At 41.0% G+C, this 23760-nt stretch overlaps 1 protein-coding gene across 1 annotated transcript; it reads left to right on the top strand.

The window, feature by feature from the left end:
* Window positions 1-1783: 1783 nt before the first annotated feature.
* Window positions 1784-22605, top strand: LOC311489435 (MAGUK p55 subfamily member 7-like; the record flags this gene model as incomplete). Its single annotated transcript, XM_084546508.1, has 17 exons — window positions 1784-1808; window positions 2129-2247; window positions 3583-3660; window positions 5108-5188; window positions 8505-8639; window positions 10301-10382; window positions 10490-10575; window positions 12586-12663; window positions 13297-13493; window positions 13591-13649; window positions 14364-14408; window positions 18486-18659; window positions 20367-20447; window positions 20536-20629; window positions 20745-20853; window positions 21339-21482; window positions 22375-22605. The coding sequence occupies 17 exons, from the start codon at window positions 1784-1786 to the stop codon at window positions 22603-22605; spliced, it is 1818 nt and encodes a 605-aa protein (XP_084402634.1).
* Window positions 22606-23760: the final 1155 nt, after the last annotated feature.

Here is a 23760-nt window from a genome sequence, read left to right as displayed (position 1 = left end):
AAGCAGCAGATGCAGGAGGAAACGGAGGAGACGGACCGATCTGTAATGTTTAGCCAGGAAAGTGAAGTTCCGGTTGTCTCTTTCAAATTAAAAGCGCAATGATTAAATATGTCACATTTTCTCTATGGAATTTATGAATTTAACACAAAACAGAAAAGCGGGGGCAAATAAAGGCAAAATATACTATAAAACAGGAATAAACGGTGAAATTTAGTAGTGAGAAAAATATGCTTCAGCTGTGTCAAGTCGTTTCTTTACCTGCATATTATTATGTTTGCGTCAGAATGACAAATGACTACACTGCAATGGAAAATATCTAAACAGTTTTAAGCAAACTAATACCCTGTCGTGACAAACCATGGCGGAAATAGCATAAACGATTTTTTTTTTTGCCCCTCTATTTTGAAATAAGTAGATTCATTTCCGGAATCGGCCTCGGTGTGTCTGGATAACATGACGCAGCTAGTTTGTGCTGCGGACTCCTCCTCTTCGTTGGTTGACAATTTTCTGGGACACACCTACGGCCTAGTCTGCCCTGTTCCCTTTGTACATTTACACTTTGCATGAAGAGGTCACAAGAGTCTAATATGAGCCTCGTTCAGCCATGATGTTATCTCGGTATAGAGGTTTCTCATATCTGCACCTCCCCATTGCTCCCCACAACTACCATTAGTACTCCTTATCTGCATCAGCTGACTGAACAGTAGCCACCCACTATCTAATCTGCTGAGGTACATCTATCTTTCACAATAAACTGCACCCATATGTGTTCGTTCACTGAAGAGTAGAGGGTCTATTGAGAAGAAAGAATTTTTAAAAACAATCTGTGTGATTGTTTGTCACCAGTCATATGTGGAAAGTTAAGTGTTATAGGTCAGCATTACGCCCCACGCTCTGCAATCTCTATGCTGCGATTGCCGTATTGATTGCCCTCTGGCTTGATTTAGGTCAGACCTGACACATATTGACCGAATAAGAGACAATCTCTTTTTACAATCTGGCCAGTCGAACGCTACACAACCTCTCACTACAAGGGGGTTGTTCAAATGAAGCTTGTACTTGGATATTAAGCGACGTGGCCTGTCTGAACTGGTCCTGATGGAATGGACGCAGTCTCTGGTGAGTGTAGTTTGGTGTTGTTTTCCTTAGTGATGATTTTTTTCTTCTTCAAACAATGTTGGAACTGAAAAAATAGTGCATACTTGATCATCGTCATCCATAATGTTTTTAGTCTGCCTTTTAATGTTTATATAATTAAATCTGAAGCCTCAACATTGTACATGCTGAAAAGTTCAAACTGTAAATTCTCTCATCAGCCTAGAGCGAATATTTTGAAGCAAATCCTCGCTGAGATGATCTGTCAATAATATTTTAAAAAAATAGTTTTTTAAAATGTCTTCATCTTTTGCTTATTTGTGTGAAGTGAAATAACTTACTGCAGAACATGCACCACGTTAACATTTAATGAGGTAAAGAGAAAGAACTGTGGATGTTTTATAATACATCATAACCACTTATTGATTTAATGATCGATATGACTTTGTGGTGCAGCAGAAACCTTACAATAGAAATATTTCATAGCAGCAATAGGGGGCAGTAATATCTCAGAAGAGCCATCATGTGCATGTAAAAAACAGATTTCCCCCTTTTTTTTTCCATTCTATCTCATGCTTTGCAGCCTATCCCCCCTTCACTCATGAAAACAAAATAAAACTCAAATAACTAATTTGACTCTACATGGGTGTCATTATTATTTTTTTGTTCTTTTCTCAGAGAGAGGAGGATGCTGAGTCGAAATGAGCACAGAGGTATGTCCAAGAGATGGAGATTATGAATGTAAATGATAATAAATATGTAAGCAACCTGAGCACATATTTTTCGACTGAAATACCTACAAAATCAATGCTACACAATGAGCACTGTAATAGTACAGTTCCATGTGGGAGTTTATTTTTTATCATTTTAAAATATAACCTTTGATCTTTCTCTTTTGGGTTCTTTACCACACACCATAAGCACCCTTAAAAACAGCTTGTAAATTAAGCACAGATACAGGCAGAGTGGTCACTGTTGTGACTATATTTGTGTACAGTATGTGCTCAGGCATATCCTGCCCTTCATTCTCCAGGCGTGTGCAGGCTGCTCTCATCAGTGATGTCTGGAACAGAGTCTCACGCTGACAGAGAGGAGGACTACAGGTTCCTCCACAGTATGTTGATGGAGAAGAAGCTTCACCTCCTCTTTAAGGTGAAGTGGTACAATGAACTGTGATTGTATGCATCCATTAATTGAGGTTACATTATCTTTTTTTAAAGAAATTTCTTAACTTGCACGTTGGAGGAATTTCAAATAAAGAAGTGGATTAAATATTTAGGTTTTGCAAACAATTTAGTAAAAGTACAAAAATAAGTCAAAATTCATTCATTCATTCATTTTCTGTAACCGCGCTTGTCCTCGAAAGGGTTGCTGGAGCTTATTTCAGCCATTTAGAATCAATTAACCTAACAAGCATGCCTTTGGACTGTGTGAGGAAGCCAAAGCACCTGGAGAAAACCCACGCTGGCAGAGGGAGAACATACAAACTCCACACAGAAAGGCCAATGGGTTTGAACCCTATTAGCTGAAAAGGTGTCAGTGTCAGTGCTGACCACTACACCCCTGAAAGGGTTCAACTATTATACATTATAATAATAATGCTTAATAATTATTATCACTGGGACACTTCAATGTTACCATTAGTCAAGATGGAGCAAATTTTTAATACTTTACCTCATTGTATAGTGTGTTGGGTAGTTTAATCTACAACAATGCATTAAACTTTAAAAAATAAAAAATGAAAAAAATCTGATTCAGTTTGTGTAGTAACTGGAGTATAAATTAATTACAGCACTTGCTTTAAATGTGCTCGCTTGAGTAAATGTACTTAAAGCTGCAATCTTGAAGGTCTTTTGCAGCGCCTATGGCAGTAAGTGGTAACTCCAGGTGGGTTTTTAAGTATTGTTCCAGGGATCCAAACTGTGTTGCATAGGTGAGGTTGTCAGTCATTTGGCAATTGACAGCAAGGCCACTACTTCATAACAGTATGACACACATCTGTGTTTGTTCAACCATGGTAACACTTAATTGCGACTTTAGCAGAGGAAAAAACAGCACATCAATAGGGACATAGAGTTGAGGAGTCTGTTGTGTCAGCTCCCCCTACCCTCTCTAGCTCCGCCTACCCTCTCTAGCTCCGCCTATTCTCTCTGGCTTGTGATTTTGTGTGCAATGTCTCCACAGACACCCATTTCATAAAATTGTAACAATCAAGGACTTTCATATACTTTTGTCAGTCATCATTGTGTTTCCTCACATAGTCCTAATAAAAAGAACATTTATTTAAATTAAAATTACTTCACTTACTTTTATCATTACAAAAGCTATTTCCTGTTTATTTTTCTCCCTTTTATTCACGCTGTTACTAGTAATAGCAGTTGCAGCTTGAGTAGAAGTAGTTTGGTAAGTCGTAACATCTGAAGTCGCAGTGATTGACTTTTTTACTGCAGACAAATCCTTCATTATGATACTTTCCCAACTTGACAGATCCATGAGCGGCTGAAGCGGTTTGAGAAGCGAAGCCCTGTCCCCATCCAGGAACACGCAGCAAGGCTGGCCTCAGATGTAAGTGACTCTCCCCAAACATCTTTTGCAGATAGACACACTGATGAGGATGACAGTTTAAGAGCAGAAGAAACACAGGAGATTTCTTTTTTTCACTGTTAAAATTATTTTCTCATATGGCTCTCCTGTCACACAGAAGCACGAGTGGAACGTGCATTCCTTCTTATGTGTGCTGAATTACGAAATGTTATCTCAAAGGTTCCTTCGCCTCGGATATAATCCTTTGAAAGGCTGTTTTAAAGCAGATATCGTTTCTCAGCTTCGTGCCAGGAGTTAGGTCACTAAGGATGATGCCGAGCAATGGGCTGCTAGAATCATTTTCTGTGTAGTCTAACGTTTCGAGTTAGAGGAGCACAATTAATTTCAGATTTAAGATGAAGTGACAGAGCACTCCCACTTTGACTTTGACCCGAGATGGCACAAACTGTCTCTGTTCTCTTCATATAGTGGTGTATGTTATATACCAGTCCTCTTCATTCCTGTTGCCAACCTTTCTTTCTGTTGTTTTTATTCATTCCTCTGGTTAATTTGTTCCATTTATAATTATCTCTCACTTTCATTCCTTGATTTTCCCCCTTGTGAAAGGGATGTTCTTTCTTACACTTTCCACTTACTTCCATCTGTTCATCTCTGCACCCCAAGCCATACTTTCCTTCCACAATGTTCGTCTTTCCCCTTTTCCTGTTCATCTTTCTCTGTATTCACTTTCCTTTATCTTCTTCGTACACCCTACACACAGTAATTCCTACCATGTTTTCATAATCTCTATGTACCCATCTTCTGCCCCGCACTCATCTCAAATCTCCTTCCCTTCAGTCCCTTTGCCTTGGATTCAATTCGACAGCCACCCTCCGCCTGGCTTAAATCACAGAGACCTACTGGAAGGGCCAAACTGTGGTTCTGCTTCCCCTCAGAGAGGCTTCTGTTTGCTCACAGTGGAAACTAATGACCTTCATGCATTGTGTCTCTGGAGTGTGCCTCGACATCTTGAAGCTGTAGAATCATTACAGTAATATGCTTGACAAAACGGGTGACTGCACACAGTCACTCGCAGCCTCCCCACTCGCTGCTGACAGTCAAGGCTGCTGTATTTTCACTGTCCCCGCAGCTGTCGTCTAGCCTTGGACATTCGGGAGTTTTTTTTTCCGACAGTGGCTAGAGACGCAAAAAACAAAACAAGTACATGGACATCAAAAATTCCCACTGAGGTGAACAGGGCTATATGAACGTGTAGGTCAATGTAAGTGTAAGAAGCAATGATAAATCTGACAATGTGTCACTGCAGTTATAAGTTGAATTTCACTGACCCTTTTTGTATCTCTGCTTGTTTCTCTGTCTTTCTTGGCTAGCCTAGAACAAACCTCACTCAGGCTATGATATAAATGTAAACTACAAATTATAACAAAATACGTCCTGCCTCTCTGTCTCTTTTTTCCTCTTCCTCCAGTTGGCACAAGAGCTGATATACCAGGGCTGGAGAGATGAAGTCCAAGAGCTGTTTGCCCTTTTTTCCAAACCCCACTTTAAGGTGAATAGTATTTCACAGTCATCAGTATCAAAGTTTCCCTAGCTAAATCGTTTCAGTCGAATTACATCATTTTTTTTACTATAGGAAAAAGGACAAAAAACAAACCCACTTATAAGAAATTGTTCAATATTTTGCTTTCCTGCCAATAGTCAGCAGAGAGGATAGCTGAGACCAGCAGCATTGTAGCTTAACTTTGCATAAAGACTAGAAACAGAGAGGAACAACTAGCCTAGCTTATTGGGAGGCTCCTTGTATTGGGATAAGATATGAAAAGAAGTTCAGTATACTTAGCGCTTTGCCTTATCAACAATTAAACTACCAAACAGACTGTGAAGAAGTTATTTACATATGAGAAAACTACAGCAAGGGAGAGACACTTTATTTAGGTAACAGCTAGCTTGGCTCCAAAAGTAAAACAAAACAAAACCACAACAACCACAACTTGTCTTTGTTTTACACAAATTTAAACAAGACAATGGAGCTGTACGGGTGGCACATTTAGTCAGAAGGCAGTTTAAAAAAAAAAAAAAAAAAACCTTTGGAACATGCTGGGCTAGCTGTTTTTACAGTCTGTACTCCATGCTAATTAACCATGCTGCTAGCTGTAGCTTTGTATTTAACAGACATCAAAGTCATGTCTAGTCCAGGAGTTAGGACTAAAAAAAGACCACAAATAGAATAAATGTTCACAAGTCACAGAAGCTGTTTTGCCTATGTTTAATAATAATAAAAAACAAAACAAAACAAAAAAACACACAAACCCACAGCTCTTTTTACACACTTCTGTACCAGGCTAGCTGTTTCCCTATTTTTCCATTATGTTTATATGCTATTTAACTGACAGCAAGCCGTAGTTTTGCATTCACCGGGCAGGTAAGAGTCCACACTAGTCCACACTGTTGCCAGATACAACTGATGGTGTCCAAAAGCTGTTCAAAAAAATGCCAAAATGCAAACAAACTGCCCAAATAGTAGATGGATGTTGTGTTTAGTACTTTAACCACCCAGACTGCTTATGCTAGTATAGCCCCCAAGAAGAGAAGACATCATACAGCAACAAAGCCCTTAAGTTTTATTTGAAATCAACATTATATATTAATTATAAAAATCACCAAAATGATCTGGAAGTAACTCAGACTTTGTCCGCTCAACTGGGCCGATCTGGCAATAGTGCTAGTCCACCCCTGTTCCTAAGCTATGCCATTTAATAGCAGCAAATAACCTAAATGCTACAACAAAGGTTAATGACTCTCACCTCTGGACAAACCAGGCTTGTTTCCCTCCATATTTAGTTCACATTAGTGCAATGTTTTAGACTAGAAATATTCTCATATCTGTTCTATATACACGCAACTATAGCAAGGGTTTGTTTTTTGCTGCCTTCAGCTGTTGTTGTGTTTGCTGTGTTCATGTGAGCAGTCCTGTCGTGTGGTATTCACAAACTTGTAACTGAAAATTTCTGAGAGGTCAGAGTTCACGAGTCGTTATAAATGAAATATCAGAAATATGTTATTAGAAAATAGATACTGGAGTGTTTTCAGTCTTATTTAATACTTGGCAAAAGAGCGAATTATTATATTGTGTGACTTTTTCTCTGTAACATTGCTGCATACACAAACATGCCCTACATTGTGAAACACTTTTTTACCATTTAATCAAATCTGGTGCAATTTACACAAACAATGATGTTCCTTCTATTTTCAGCCCCAGTTCACCAATATGAAAGGATTGTTGCCACTAAAATAAACCTACTTCTAAATGGCATTACATCTTCAGTCCATTTTTTCTTCACCTAGTTGACATTACAACTGTAATTTTAGAGACTCATTTCCTCTCGGTCATGCATCATCTGAGCTACTCTGAAACTGTTCAGGAGACCTAAACTCACACACCCACCTCAAAAGGCTCACAGCTTTTTGTTTCCTATAATCCACTCTTACATGACTCACGCAAAATGACAAATTAATCCAACTGTAAATTTCATTTAAGTTGATTTCACCTCATCACTCTGCGAGCCGAGAGGTGCTGACATCTATTAACCACACTGGCATCAAAGCTAATCTACTCCCGAGTTATGTTTATTAGTGAGCACTCGTGTACGGGCCCAAGCTACTCAAACTCACGTACACACACACAGTTTTCCAGTGAACTGCATACGTCGTGTTTTCTCTTAATGAGGAGCCGGAGCCAGCAGACAACTAACAGGTTTGTTTAAACAGTTCTAATGACCTGTTTGTTCTTGGCTGCAGCGCAGGAGCTCACACATACTTATGAGAGACACCGGCTATAATATTCTTAAATGAATGTTTGTTTTTTTGAAAACCTGCCTCTGAAAGTGGCCAGAGACACATTGCTCACGCGCTGGCAGCTTCTGAGCAGCACAACTGTCGATGGACACATGGATAACAAGTAGACTAACTGACAGATGGATTGGCTGATTGTTAAAATTAAGTTGATGTGCAGATGTGTTCTTTCTTATTACAGTAAACTCCCTTTTTTTGTTGTTGGAAATGAACTCTGTGCAGACTCACAATGAGGTATTAATATTTATGAATATTGTTATTCTGCAAACAAAACTGGGGCTTTGACACTGCCAAAGTTGACAGAAAAATGAACTTAAATGGACTGTCTGGGAATTGATAGTGAGTCATAGATCGATTCACAGTCCTGCGGTGGAAAGGGAGTCACACTAAGGCATGTGTGATGTTTGAGCTGAGCCAGGGGACTGGCAGACAGGCAGACTTAGTGTTACTGGTGTGGGGGGTTGCTCTCAGGTGGCCCACAGGCTGGTACTGCATTCCAGACTAAATCCAATGCGGCATATTGGCAGTGAAGTTTTGTGACTGTGAAGAAAGTGCTGCTTTTGGAATTAGTCACTGTGCTGAGTGCAGGGAGGCCGTCCATTTTTGCACAGCCTCACCTAAAGCCACCTTCAGTTAAATTCAAAGCATTGTTATTTTCTATCTGCCATTTCTCACTTTGCATTAAACTGTCTTTAATGTAACCCTATTAGTTACCTGCACAGGTGATAGTGGCGACAGTGTTTCTACATTGTTTCCATCTCAAAAGAACTCCATTAAACGTGCAGTTCTGCAGTAATTACACCCGATTTTATCCACAGTGCTGAATGTGGCAGCAGCTCGATGGTCCACACAGTCGTTTCCATTATAAACTGAGTTGATGCTGTCCTGAGACACTTTCAGACATGTATTTTTTTCAGTGCAGGTTTTGTTTAGTTTTAGGATTCTTGAGATCCTACCGTTCAAAGGGACCTAACTGAGTGCAGATTGCGATCTCCGCTGTATTTCTTTTACAGAGTCTCCTGTTTGTCCACGACGCTGTTGCTCAGAGAGACTTTGAGCCTGCTTTGCCACCCATACCTGATGATGCCCTGGAGGAGGAGGAGGATTCAGTCAAAATTGTCAGTTTGGTCAAAACCAAAGAGCCACTGGTCAGTATCTGCTTTTCAAAAGGTCAAAATATCACAGGAGCTATAGGTACACATACGAGTTATGTCAAATTTTCCATTTAGCTCTCAATGGAAAAGTGAATGGAGCATGTTTCATAAATTCTTAAGCTGCCAGAAACAAATATTGTTTTAATCCACTCTATGTCTAGGCTACATGCCTGTCTGTTTCTAGTTCTTTCTACCAATTCGAGACAACCATGTAACAGGGCAACTTAAAAATGTGCGATGTGTCCATCCACAGTAACTGACATACGCAGGCAGTTCAAATCAATGAAAACATCCAAAAGACCGAATTTTCCAGAGGAATGAATTTATGTCATGTTTGAATGGCGTGACTGCTACTTCCATGCATGCCAAAGTGTAGCAAAGATGAAAGCCTTTGACGGGAAACATGAGAGGAAACCTTAACAAAGTTTCCTGAAGCAACCTGGATCTTTCTTCAACTGCAAATTTTCTTCCAGATCTTTGTTTCTACAATACATGCATCTGCTGTGTGTGTGTGTGTGTGCGTCACAACAAAAATATGTCTCTTAACAGAGTCTTTACAGCAGCTCAGTACATTTGAATATATTGTGATTCCTCTTCTTTTTCTGATTTAGATCAAATGGTTTTAAGGTCTTTAATCTTGTCCCAGTGCTACCGGAACGATCTGCCTCATCCCACCTTGTTCCAAACCATTGTCACTTATTTCTGAATATTTCCTGGATCAAGTGAAAATGGACAGGAAACCCGTAAAACTACAAAAGAGTGCTGTCCTACGCCAACACCGCAACTCCACTAAATTTGTTACTTTAACGATTTAGAGAACGTCTTTAGTTCGTCTTGTCCATAAAATACACGCAGTGATTGATGGCAATGGTGTACATGCGCCAGATTTTTCCCATCCGTTCAAATAGGCCCAGTAGTTAATTAGTAAATAGCAGAAATGTTCAAAATACCCTAAAAGTATAAGATAAAATTCCTTTTTAAAATTCAGCTTGTGGCCTTACTTTAGAGCTATGAAATCTGTTGGCAAGTTTTTAATATATCCTTGTAACTAAAACATAAACTGTGCCAGAAACATAACCCCCATGGCAAGGATGTGTTTAATCTTTTTAAGGGTTAATAGGATAATAATATTCTTAATGGGCGTTTTCGCAGTGTGCGTGTGTGTGCTTGTGTGTTCGTGGTTGCGCCTCCAAAAAGCACTTTAAACCAATAATGGAGAACATACTTTTGTATTGATCCCAAAACTAGATTGGAAGGGGGACTGACCTTTCTCTGACATGGTCTCTCTGATCGATCCAGCATGTTGCCGTTTTCCAGACAACAGGGTTACACCCCAGCATGAGCTGATTGTGCTCAGCTATACAAGATGCTCTTTCCATCGCGATTTGCTCCACATCAGTAACATCTGTTGAAAATAATGCTGATTTGGATAACCTTTTACAGCTCTCTGTGTGTTACATGAAGGCAGCCGGCTAAATGGTCCCGTCTTGATACAAATAACCCTCACTGGAAGGGACTCTGAATATGAAGCTTGTCTGAGCTGTGATAAAACCAACATGTTATTTTCTGTACCTATAGTTTGAACTCTTTCGCCTCTCTAAATCTGCTTGTGTCTTTGTCTGTCATCCATTCATCCACGACTCACCATCCCAAAGGGGGCAACAATTAAGAAGGATAAATCCACTGGGGCTATTGTTGTGGCAAGAATCATGAGAGGAGGGGCGGCTGATAAAAGTGGTAAGATCGGTTGAAGCATGCTTACTTCTGTCGCATAAGTTACAGGAAAATTGTGATGGTGCAAGCAAATGCATGTGATTTCCATATGTATTTCTGATTCTTTGAAGGCCTGATCCATGAAGGAGACGAGCTGAAAGAGCTGAATGGAGTCTCACTGAAGCACAGGAAGCCGAAGGAAATCCTTCCTCTGCTGGTTAGTCTCACTGTTCTGTTGCCATAAAGTTTTCTTCAGCTCAGAAAGGAGAGTGAACACTGAAGACTTTATTTAATAACATGCACAACGGAAAAATATGAAAGCTATTGGCGATTAGACCCAATAGAGACGTCAAACATTTTGAAGGGCAGAAGGTAAAAAACCTGGGTCCAGACACGGGTGGTGGTGAGGGGATAAACCTGGAGCTCCTGGATGTGAAGAAATCGAAGTGAACAGGGAGGAGGAAGGTTGCAGCAGTGAAATGACACCTGAAAAGAGCGGGGGAGAAACAGCTGATTGAGATAGTGACAAAATTTGAGGGGTTAAACCGGAAACTCCCACAGTCAGCTAATTAGAGCAGAGAGGGTTGTGGATGAGTAAGGAAAGTCTTCCCGACTGAACATATGCTGAGTTTTATGATCTCTCTTGTTCCAAAATGTTTCTCCCCTTGTCTTAAAGGATAAGCTAATAAAGCTAATGGAGCCTGTCTCAGCGGGCATTCAGTCCCCCGTCCATCACAAGGTCAGGACAGAGACGCAAACAACCATTCACACTCTAATGCACAACTGTGGCCAGTTTAGAATCAACACTTAACCTAATATGTCTCTGGATTCTCTGGAAGGAGAAAATCCCACACAGGCACGGGGAGAACAAGGAAAGCCTCTGTGGTTTTTAATAACTGCTACTCAGTCAGGGCTGAATACCACAAGTGTTTAGGACCATTTCCTTCTGTGGATTGTTCCACTTTTAGTGTGCCACCGACTAGCAGCAGCAGCAGCAACGTGTATTTGTACACCGGTCACAATAAACTGTAGTACCATGCTCATGGTGATGTAGGAACATGTTGCCCATTGAAACCGTGTAGATCACTGATGGCATCGGAGCACGGATTAAGGTTTTCAGGACAGACATGAATGAGCTAGATGAGAAGTTAGCTCTGTAGGCAATTACTCGGTGTGTTCAGTTTGTATATTTGTTGTTTAAAAAAAAAATACAGAATATTCAGCCTCATCCTTCAAAGCAGTAGAGACAGGAGGCAGTTTAGCTTAGCTTATCTCTAGGAACAGATGCATATGTATCTGTGGGCAAGTCACAAGATTTTGATACCGCAAGCATTCTGGTTTGTTTGTAGTCCAAGTAGTATTAACCAGTCACGCTTGAGCAGCTTTTGCGTGCGTGTGGGTAAACAGTCCACGTGGAAAGCACATAGCATTTGTCAGGCAAGTACAATAAACTAAGCTGGCGTAGTGGTTTTAACCTCATAACTGAAGTGCAGCTTGTCAACATGCAAACACGAAAGTTGGAAAGCATGGCAGATTGAGAAGTTATCGTTCTAGGAGTGATAAAAGAAAGAAAGTAAGAGGAAGAGGAGGAAAGAAAGCAAGACAGTGATAAATAATAGTGATAAATAATTAATAGACAATTGAATTCTGCTAGTCTAGCTTAATAAAATAACTTCCACTTGCAACACATTATTTAGTTTGTTCTCTTCAACAAGCAGAGTGGTGGGTCCAGCTCTGTTGTCCGTGACCAGGTCCAGTGTGGAAATGTTTGCCTATGGAGCCCCAATAGACTCTAGAATGGCGTCTGATCGAATGTGTCGTCTTTGTATTCCAATTTCAATCTCGTGTCTCGAGTTTTTAGTCAGACTGTGAACAATGACCAGTGCACTGAATAGTAGCCTTGGCCCAAATATCAATATCTATTATCTGTCGTCTGGACTGGCCGTGCTGGAAGACCAGCCAGACCTAGCTTAGCTTATTTTAGCTTAGCTTAGCTTAGCTTACAACTGGAAACATTTTATAAACATTTTATATACGCATTTGTGTTTTGTACATGCTTAACAAATGTGTATCAGGCTAGCTGCTCACCATTTCCACGCTAGGCTAGCTGCAAGCATGAAAGCAGTGTAGGTTGTCTGATCCAACTCTCCACAAGAAACGTATCGTGCAATGAAGCGTATGTGGCAGAATATCAAACAATTTCTCTAATGTCACTGTTTCTGTGCAGGCTCGCTCTCAGGGAGAGCTTAAATTCAAAATCATCCCTGCATCCTCCAGAGAGGAAATGTCATCAAATAAGAACAAGGTGAAGTAAATATTAAGTGTCACACATTTTCCACATGCTTTTGTGTTTTTTGACATTCACATGCAATGCGGCTGCCCGGGGAAAGCCGCCAGCCACATGCAATCAGCGGTATCTTGTGTGTTTAGTTCGATTTTGTGGTTTTGCCACAGCGCTGTCACTAACAGAGAGTGGTTCTTTAGAAGTAACTTCAGATCAGACAGTCAAGGGTAAGACAATGACTCATTTTATTACAATTTACAGCGTTTGAGTTGTATAAACTCAATTTAACATTAACAATGAATCTAAGTACCTTATGTGGACATTTTGTTCCACAATTTTTTTTTGTTTAGAGAGAGCTTCAGGCCACCACATAGTAGGACTAGATGTAAGAGCTGGAAACTGTTAGAGCAGGGAGCATTTGCAATGAATTATGATGAATTATATTCAGCGATTGTGGTAATTTCTCAGAAAAATGACACCAACACATGTGAAGTAACACCAGAAAAAAAAGAACGTAGATCCACTGCCAGGATAGAGAAGTTCACGAAGCCTCGGTGGAAAAAGAAAAACACGAATAAATAAACACAAACCAATGTGTATTTTCCTCTGTCACTAGTTTGTCTGTTTGAAGGCTATATGGATTTCATTCCTCAGCTGTTTGTACGGGCTCTGTTTGACTATGATCCCGTCGAGGATCCCACCATCCCGTGCAAGGACGCGGCGGTAACTTTTAAAAAGGGCGACATCCTCCAGATTGTCAGCATGGAAGACGACACCTGGTGGCAGGCGTGTCACCTCGGAGAGGGCCACAGTCGGGCCGGGCTCATCCCCTCGAAGCAGCTGCATGAAAGGTGTTCCTTTACTAAGTCACTTTGATACCAACCGTCTGTGTGACTTTCCAGCTAAATCCTGTTTTGATTCTGCCTCGTTTTATTTGGCTTTCTGCAGAAGAGTTGCACTACAGCGACCCAAAGCTCTGTTCAAGCCTCGCCGAGTCAAGCCACCAGGTGACGAGCCACCACTGTTCGTAAAAGCACCCACACCTGAAAAGCATAAAACACTTTCCAATAAACATATTAGACCTCCTTTAGTGCTAAGTCGAAAGGTGAGAGGGCATGCCTGAGGGTCAATGTGAAGGTCAGGGTCATGGGTGAGCTCAGTTACTCCTCCCATTTGGCTAACTTCTCTTTTTGTTTTTTCTCTCCACATGCTCCACAGCTGAGGGGGAAGGTACTGCCAGACTGCATTGGCTTTTGGAATCTTACCTTTAGCATAATTGACATAATTTAATGGTCAGGTATATTTAAGGTTTTGGTTTGAGGTTATAAAAGATTTAAAGAGTTGAGCTGTCCAAACATAATAGCCATGTAGTTCCCCCTGCTCCATATTTCCATGAGGAGAGGAGATGATTCTGCAAACTGTTCTTTTGTAACCAAGTTGATTTAAGGAATCAAAAAACTGGCCTGGCCTCCTAAAGTGGGCTTTTTTTTTGTTTGCATTCACTTTGTAAGAAATGGTAATTAATGTTTCCAAATGGTAGCTATAATTTCTAAATAAAACTATTATTAGAATTTCAAAGCAAAATATTAGGACATCAGGGTCAGAACATATGCTAATACTTTGAGCAGTAAATTTCAGAGCAACACATGTCATCCCTTTGTGGTTTTTATCCGTTATTTCCTCACTCTTTCCCCATTTCTCTTCTTCTTTTTTTTTTCCAGTCACAGAGGACATAGACTACGGAGCTATAACTGGGATCCACATTGGTGAGATGTTTGACCTGTCCCATTCAAATTTCATATCTGAATTAACAGATGAAGAAAAGCCAGCAACTAGACCCTGGTTGTATTTAGAGTACTGTTCATATGATGGTGCAGTTTGGTGCTTTAGAGATTTAGGGGGATGGACTGTGGTTTCAGCTGTCCTATTTATCCCATTTGTCTTGATCCCATGGATTTGACATGACGTGCATATAGGGACATGTACTCACAACTGATTGCAAAAAGGCTGCTCACATCTGCACAAGGCAAGGTAATTACAGATGTTGCATTATATCCGTTTTAACCATCATGTGCATTTAATAATATGCATTCCAACTTATCTCGGGCCAGTTCCACCTGAGGACGCGGCTCTGTTTTTTGGCATCTAAACTGTTATTGATGTTGCAAAACCAAATGACTGCATGTAGTGTAATCAGAAGGAGAGTTAGACAGGGCCGGATGTGGTGGGGTATTATGCGTAAATGCATGTGTAAAATCCAGGCACGTCCCTCAGTGATTTTAAACTGGACCTGCCTCGCCATTTAGAGCTAAAGGCACATAGTTGGAATGGGAACACTGTTGATGGGCCTGTAAGCTGGCAGTGGATATAGTCACAGAGCCAAATCAATGTTAGTGTCGATGGGAAAGCCACCAGGGTTAGACATGTCACACTATGCACTGGTACTTTGGTGTGTCAAACAAGCAAAGGAGGCACAATGAGGGGCTCTTCTGAGTGGCATTAGAGCATATCCTCTTTATGAAAGGGACTTGTGTGTGGTTTAAATTAATATATACTGTATTATATACAAATACTGTCAAGGTATAGCAAGGAGGGAGGACGCAAATGTACTAAGGTTTAGATATAATGAAACCGATTAATGAGATTAATGAGTGAGTGAGGCAGGGTTATCCAAATAACCCAAAAACCAAGAGGTCAAAACACACAGAGTGAGGGAACACACATGGAAAAACCACAGGTACAACAGGTAAGGACAATAAGTATAGAGAGTGTGATCAGACAACCTGACAAGAGACAAATGCACAGACAGAACTATATATACACACACAGGGTGATAGCGTAATGAGGGACAGGTGAGACTAATGAAAGGAGGAGCATGCAGACAAAAGACACAAGGCAAGACAGGTGTGTGAAATCACAGGGGTGAGAAAGGACAAAGACAGGAAAATTAAGCTAAGCGCAAAGTGAAAACCTGTAACAAAATAAAAGAGAAAATTTCAAATAAAAACAAAAAGACATTAAAAATGGATGCCAAAACGCAATATCATGACAAATTTATTCTTGGAAGTACTTTGACTCGTTTTTTTGGTGGAGAACTAGAATAGAATATCTTTATTTGTCATTGCACAAGTACAACGAAATTTAAAGTGCCTTCTCTTAAAGTGAAAAGAGAACTAAAAAGAAAGGATAAAAAAAAAACCAAAACATACCACATGTATACTAGCATTCACATTCACTCACATTCACTCACTCACACTCACATTCACACTCTAGACAAGCAGATCAGTACCTGTCTGTTAACAGTTAACTTAGCTTAGCAAAGAAACCTGAAAGACTGAAAGCCTTAAGACTGCGCAGTCCAGCTAGCTGTATTTTTAAATAAAATTTAGTTTGCATTAAATATGTAAAACACAAGAGCATAATTATAGATATAGAGAGTTATATGTTACCTTTTTTTTTCTTTTTTTTCCCTATCAAAACTAGGATAGCTGTATCTCCTGATCCCAGTTTTTCATGTTAAGCTAACCACCTCTAGCTTCATATTTTGTAATCCTCCATCTCTCAGTTATTTGAATATCCCTTGTAACTTGACAAATAAGTCAATATTTGACTTTCTAGCTACTTGCTAAAAAGCACATAGTTAGAATATACAGCATATCCAGAGGTACTGTGGATATGTATCATGCTAGCCCACCTTTAGCTTGTGGGTTAAAGTAGCACTAATCTTGTAGTGGCTAGGCCAAAACTTTATTTACATTTCTAGAGATTGTTGTCATGGAATCAATAAGTCCCATTAAACATGAAGGATGCCACCCAGTTGTTTCACAAGGAAGTTAATGTATAGATATGATAGTGGTATCAGTTTTGTTGTATGACAAACTATTTCTGTGAATGTGAATCATTCACTACCACTTAGGTTCCCTAAATGGTCTTAGGGAATTTATGGAGGACTGCAATGCTTCATACTCAGAGTCAGTTTCCACTCATTTGCACTCCATAATAAGACTCATATCCCATCATTTTAACATGAAGGACTCAGGCTGAGCTTGTGACATGTTGAGTGTTAGGCCTCTCCTCTGTCTTAACTCAGCTTTCAGCCTTACTTCATGCTGCCCAGTAAAGCACAAATACTTTATCATGTAGTATTTCTAAAAAATTTACAGCTTAGAGCATTTCCAGTCATAAAATTTCACAGCCAGACAATATTTATAAGATGTTTTCCTCCAGAACCGATTCACTTCTAGGAAGAAAAGATTTCTCTTTCACTCTGTTACGCTGCTTTCATATCGTACACATTACCCATTCACATTTTTAAGGGAACTCATGAGTCTGAATCCTACGCAAACAAACGTTGGAAATCTCCTTCTATAGCGGCCTGTTTCTCAGAATGAAGCCCAGAGAGGAAATGGATAGATATGCTTATAAAGTGAAATTGCGGCTGACGTCAAAGAAAGCCTGGCACCATCACTTAGTAGCAGTTAACATCATGACAGAGAGTGCGCCCGGCAAGCCAGGCCAGACCACAGTCGCATGGCAGAAGCTGGATGTCAGACAGGATACCAGCGATGCGTGACAGACTGAGCTGTTGTCTCCACGCTGAGATGTGTGTTGTTGGGGATGCCTCTTGACAGCAGAGTTTGGGTGGCGGAGCTGACGGTTTCTTAAATGGGGTACTCTTGCAGTCTGCCTTTGTTTTTATTTCTGTCACTAAGTAAAACGCTTGTTGAGTTCTAGTGTTTCCTCTTTCAATCAATCACAACAATGCCCATGGGATGCACCAAAAAAAGTTTAAAAATAGTTGTTTGGGCTGTCTATAAGTCTTCAAATCAAGTCTTGATGTGTGAAGGTAAGCAAAACATGGTCAAAATAAAACAGAATTAAATAAAAGAACAATAAAAAAGCACTGAAATATTTACAATTTCTGTAGCAAGACACATTCTGTCTGTCCAGTAATGACACATTAAAAGCAGATTTTATTTTATAGTAAAATGTAAATGGCAACATATACAGAATGTAGCCATCTTTAATCTCTTGAAGTAAAATGATGCATGCCAGTGAATTTGTCCCTTGAAATCTGTATTTTAAAAAAAAAAAGTGAATATTTTCCTCATTAATGATGTATTATATCCCAGCTCAACTGATCTGCAATTAACTGTGGTGTCCATGGATGTGAATACCATCAGTGCAACCCTCCAGTCCAGCTTGTTTTTAATCAATACAACATGAATGATAGTTCTTGAAGTTGCAGGGAGAAATATATTGATATTAACAGTTGGTCTAATGACTACAGTATGTGCAGCGTTAAATTGATCCCTTGTGGTGAAGAAGGCATGGCCTACTAACACCAGACTGCAGTTCCACCTAGCTCTAGAAAGCATTTTTAGCTCTTTTAAGCGTTATGTTTTGGTTTAACAAATCCCAGATTTGCTGTTTTGGATCACACTCACTTCCCTCATGAGCCTGTTTTCCAGCAGTATCAGCCATAAAGCTTGTAAAATCTTTTGTATGATACCGGCTATCCAATATCAAAGGGAAGACAGACTGTTAGCTCTAAGCTGGTGAATTTAGCGGAGCATTGAAGCTAAAGAACAAAGTATTTCCTTTAAGGATTGTTGCTGACTAAGGACAGCCAACAAAACGTGACTCAATGCTAATGTTGCTCTGTGTCTGCTGGATTAAATTAGTAGTTTGTTTTCTAACACATTCACCACATGCTTTAATGTGTTTACTAGAATCTATAATCCACTAAAATTAATTAAATACAAGTTTTATGTCATATATCGTGATACTATGTTTTCTGTAATACAACCTGAAGGCCTAAGGCCCCTGTGTCTCTTCCCCAGCTGGTTTAAGAAGGAGTTTCCGACTCGGCAGAAAGAGCAGCTCGGCCAGAGAGGCTGCTCGGTCAAGGAGATGGAGTGCCGGGCTACATGGCGCAATTCACCCAACTACCTACAGCGAGGTGGTCCCATACCACAGGGACCCTGAGGACAGACACCGTCTCGTAGTACTGGTTGGTATGTAAGAGCTACAATACAGCCGCATAAAGAAACAAGCTGCTTCCCATCTTGTGTTTTTAGAGAACCTTGTAAAACAGCTTCCCGTGCTGATATACTGTATGCCTAACAGTAAATAATAACATTTCTATTCACAAAGTTGGGTTGTTCCATGGTCAGTTGCATTCTGTTTTATATTATCCATCTGCTTTTTTTTTTAGCCACACAAAAATTCAAAATACCGTCATCCAATCCACTAAAGGACACTATTTTTTGAAGCTGTTGTTGATCAAAAGAAAAAGAAATACACTGATGAAGATTTATGTTCCCACTCTCGAGTGCAGGAACAATCCTTTCCCATCAGAAACACGTAAACACTGTCAGAAAGCTCCAAGTCAGAATATATTGTGTTCTCTTGAGTTACCTAGTGGCCCACCCCAGATTCACTTCCCTGCCAATCCTGCAGGCCTGCTCTATGTATTTTTGAGCATTATCTCTCCCTGGGGCATTTCACACTGAGCCACGCTGAAGGTCTTTTTAATGTCATATTACGATACGCCCGTAGGTCATCTGTGACTGAGAAACAGGAGACAGGAGAGGAGAGGCGGAAGAAGAGGAAAATAAAGTTGAACGGGGAAGGCAGAAAGGCGAGAATCAAAACAAAACCAGATAGAGATAAATGATGAATGAATGGAGGGAAGGAGATGAGCGGATTGTGAATAGAATCCCTCCCAGTGTCAGCCAAATGCTCCATCTTCAAACTGGAACAGTTAAGACAGCTTGGAATTAGATATAGTTCTCTTTAATTGAGTTGGATCTTACCCTGACTCTGGCTTACATTTTACTGTCTGCAGTGAAGGCTCTTCATCGACCGGAGGTCATCATTAAGAATATATAGCTCATTGGCAACGAAAGTTATAGACAGGAAAACCAAAACCTGGATCACTAAACCAGAACCAGCTGGATAACGTTTGACCAGGTTGGAAACGTATCCTCTCTGTTTGCGTACGCACTCTGAATGAAACAATAGACCATTATGCCCCAGGAAAGTTGATGAAAGTGATTGCCAGCCACTTTGAGCGCAGCAGATCGTGTAACTCTCGGGAATAAAAAGGTCAGAAGAAAGTATCCAGAAAGAGCCCGATGATGCTCCTCTCCGGTTCAGTGAAGCAGCTGCGAAACACATCAGCAGTGTAAGAGTGGAGGGTCCATAAACCTGATCTTTTGTAATGTATTGAGCTCATGCAGCCCAGTGATGGAAAAGGCAGGTATGTCAGGAATCCTACTTTCAGACGCCGCTCCATTAGAGGCTGATGCAATCCGGAGCTGCAGAAACCTGGACCAGAAGAAAATCCCAGATGCTACAGTATGTGTGTGTGTGTATGCTTGGGTGTGTGCGCTTGATCCTGTGCATCCTACACTGTAATGACACTGATACTGTGCGGCTTCACAGATGTCACATTAAGGTCTGATGCTATGGATTTTCCAGAGGGTATAAGAGCATTAAACGTTCGATAAAGAGATGCAGACAGGGGCTGGTGGGAGAACTGAATGAAATCAGAGTGAAATCAGAGCTCTGTCTGTCTGACTTTCTCTCGCTCCCCTGCTCTTTCTCTGATGACAAAGACACATGTGTCATTTGATGTTGGGCTTGTCTTGGGGAAAACATTAGTACGCCGCGATATTGGGAATGAAAACCCAACACTGTGTTTTGATCTCTGCCTCGAGGGCCCAGCGGCGTTGGCGTTAATGAACTGAAGAGGAGGCTGCTGATCTCCGACCCCGACCGCTATGGCGTCACCGTACCGTGTAAGGCAGACATCTTCAGGTTTCACGGCTGTCACCTCCACCTCCTGCACACGAACACGTTCCTCATCTCCGTCCTCTTGTCTTTCAGACACCACACGTGAGAAGAGAAGGCAGGAAAGCGAAGGGGTGGATTATCATTTCGTATCCGTTCACATGTTTGAAGAGCACATTCTGAATAATAGGTACTATATAAGCAGGTGTTCCTGTGGTTTTAAAAAACCCTCTCTCTTTTATTTCCTGGTTTCTGACTAACTGGTTTATCTGTCTGTTTCTGCTCTTGTTGCTTTCCGTGTCCAGGTTTATTGAATATGGGAGTTATAGAGGTCACTACTATGGAACGAGTCTGGACTCTGTGCACAGAGTGATGGCTGAGGGCAAGGTGTGCCTCCTGGATGTGCACCCCAGTGTAAGCATTAGCTGTCAAAAAAGATGCTTCCACCGTCTGGATAAACGACTCTGTGCTGATGGGAGGAAGCATGCACTTACTACACACACACTACACTGGTCCAGGTCAATGGTGGTCCATGAGGACAGTCCAAACCTGAAAAGAAGGGATTACATCATCGTCATCTTCTCTTCATAGTTCATACAACTTATTGTTCTATGATAGTACATTCACATGATGTTGGAGTAACAGAAAAACTTTAACCTAAAAGCCTATGCTCATGGTGGTCACACATATACTCAAAACACCTAATGACATAAAAAAAAAAAATATACAATGCATTTTGTTTGTTCTATTCATGTTGTTTCCCCATGTGGACTTTGAAGCACTTGAACACACTGTTGGAAAAATGACTTCCCAACTCGGGAATGAAGCATGTGCACACGCCACAACTCCCTTGGCCTTGATCTAACCTCCTCCTCTTTGTGTTTCTGTCACTACTACAGAAAATAAAGCATGTGTACACGTCGGAATTCAAACCGTACGTGGTGTTTGTGAAGCCCCCTCGCATCGAGGAGCTGCGCCTCACCAGGCGGAGGGCTAAGTTTGTCTGCGATGACGAGGAAGCCAACCCAGTCAGGATCTTTTCAGTAAGAAGAAGAAAAACATTAGCGCACGAAACACATTCCACCTGGTGCACGTGTGAAGAAGTCAGGTGCTTGTTCCGTTGTCTTGTAACATGCAGGGCGGCGTGAGGTCAAACGCCCAACCCCACGGGCATTCACACACTGAGGTCACTCATGCACACACCTTGCTGTGCATATGGACGATCCTTGTGGTTTGAATTTAAGAGACATTTAAGAGGCAGAGAGGGGGGGGGTTACAAAGCTGCTTGGTGGGTGGCTTCTTAACATTTGGGTAAACACATTGTACCCAGAAGATGAGAGGTTACATCTTGTGTGACGAAAGAGAGAATGGTTCTCATTTCAGATTGTTTAGTTGGGTTTGTGTTCCCCTCAAAACAAGAGCAGAGAATGCTTGTTTGATTGTACAGATGTTTTTGGTGGGACAAAGAAAAAAAAAAAAACCCACGCTGAGTCACTTTCATGATGTCCATCTGGCTTCACATTCACTCTTTGACCTCTCTCGCCCAGGTTCCCCTTATTAAACCCACGAGGTCACGCACCTGTGCTGCAGCATGTTTGGTTGGTAGTCTGCCCGTTGCCAAGCACCACAGCCCACAGACAGTTCAGGCATATGTTAGAGGGCTGTGATTTAAGCTTATCCTTCTCTCAGCATGTAACAATGTGTTACGCACAGTCAGTCATAGTTCCGTATCCTCTTGTGTTTGCAGATTATCATAAAGCAGCCTCTTCAGGGATGTTTTAGTCGCCATATGGCAAGGCCTTAGATACATTGTTAGCATTAAATCAACAGCAGGAGAAAAATTAATAGTCCATGAAGGCTAACAACTATAAAATATCCTTCTATATAATCCAATTTTCCTCAAACAAGACCCAACGCTGCGTTCTTGCTCCACAGGAGGAAGATTTCGAGGACATGATCGACCTGGCCGGAACCATGGAAAGCCAGTACGGTCACATGTTTGACAGGGTGATCGTCAACGGAGACGTCGCCGCAGCGTTCAGAGAGCTGAAGACCGACCTCCAGAAGATCCAGGAGGCAGAGGTCCAGTGGGTCCCCGCAGAGTGGGTCTGCACCTTGCCGGCAAAAGCGCGGAGGAGCTGCGGCAACTTAACAGGCTGGATTTGAACCGCGGCGTTTTATTCAGATGTAGCAATATTTAGATTGAAAAATGAAATAGCATTAATAGCACGTTAACTGCATGTAAGATATAACAACACCTTAAGCAACTAATTTCTGTCATATTTTAAATATTTTTCCATGTGTAAACAAGCCGTGTGATTGCTAAAGTTTTCCACAGCGCTCCTTAGTGTGTATCTAATTAGGCAGAATCCATCTCTCTTTCTCTCTGTGTCTTTCTCTCTCTCCATCTGTCCCAGAGCCAGCTTTTCTGTTGGCATTTGGCTGAAACAACTTTGGGACGAAGAAGAAGAAGGGGGAAAAAAAAAAAGGAAACTCTCCAGAGCTTGCGGCTGAGCGTAATCCTTCCCTGCCAAGTCGCAAACATCAGCATGTAATTATTCTGACAGCTGCTGCACTTCAATTAACTGTAATGTACACCAGGGAAATATTATTAGCAACAGTCAGGGAGACTTTTTTGCCAAAGAAACAGATAGACAAACATGATACCAATCATGTGGATGTGGATGAAGCAGAATAAAACCCTTCTTATGACTGTACGCTGTAGAACGGTGCGTGGATTGTTCACATTCACAGACCCGTACTAGTGCTATTTCCAGTAACTATCATACACACCGTAGCGTCTTGGCTTGAATTAGTGTATTTTAAAGCATGCCATGCTGAAAATCCACTTCATTACATAGCATTTATCACAGATACATCTTTGCCACACAAAAACATATTGAGACAATTAAAAATAACTGGCAGAAACTTGCCATTAGTGACGCTCCATTAACAAAACACTCCTGTTTGAGCATCGCAGCTGTTTGTTGGGTGCAGATTCTTTTTCTAATTGTTTTTAATGGCTGTAATCCTCCACATCCACCGGGTTTCCTTCCTCTTTTTGGACGCTGTGCTCAATTGGGTGTGAAGGAGTGTTAATGTGTCTGTCATGTCGTGTTTGGGAGGAAGAGGGAGCAGCATGATGTAGGGAAACAGTAATGGCTTTCAAGGGACCTGGGCCTTCGCAGACGTACACAGAGAAGTTATGACCGCACATAAAAGCTTACTGTAAAAGCACGGTGAGGTTTGCCACAGCGGATTGGGCTGAAAAGGCATTTATTTGAGTTTGGCAAGATTATCATCAAGAAAGGTGATGGTACG

The sequence above is a fragment of the Chelon labrosus genome (genome assembly GCF_963514085.1).
Source record: "Chelon labrosus genome assembly, chromosome: 6".
In the NCBI taxonomy this organism is placed as follows: domain Eukaryota; kingdom Metazoa; phylum Chordata; class Actinopteri; order Mugiliformes; family Mugilidae; genus Chelon; species Chelon labrosus.
Note: the sequence above shows the minus strand (reverse complement) of the source record. Positions and strands in the feature narration are given on the sequence as shown.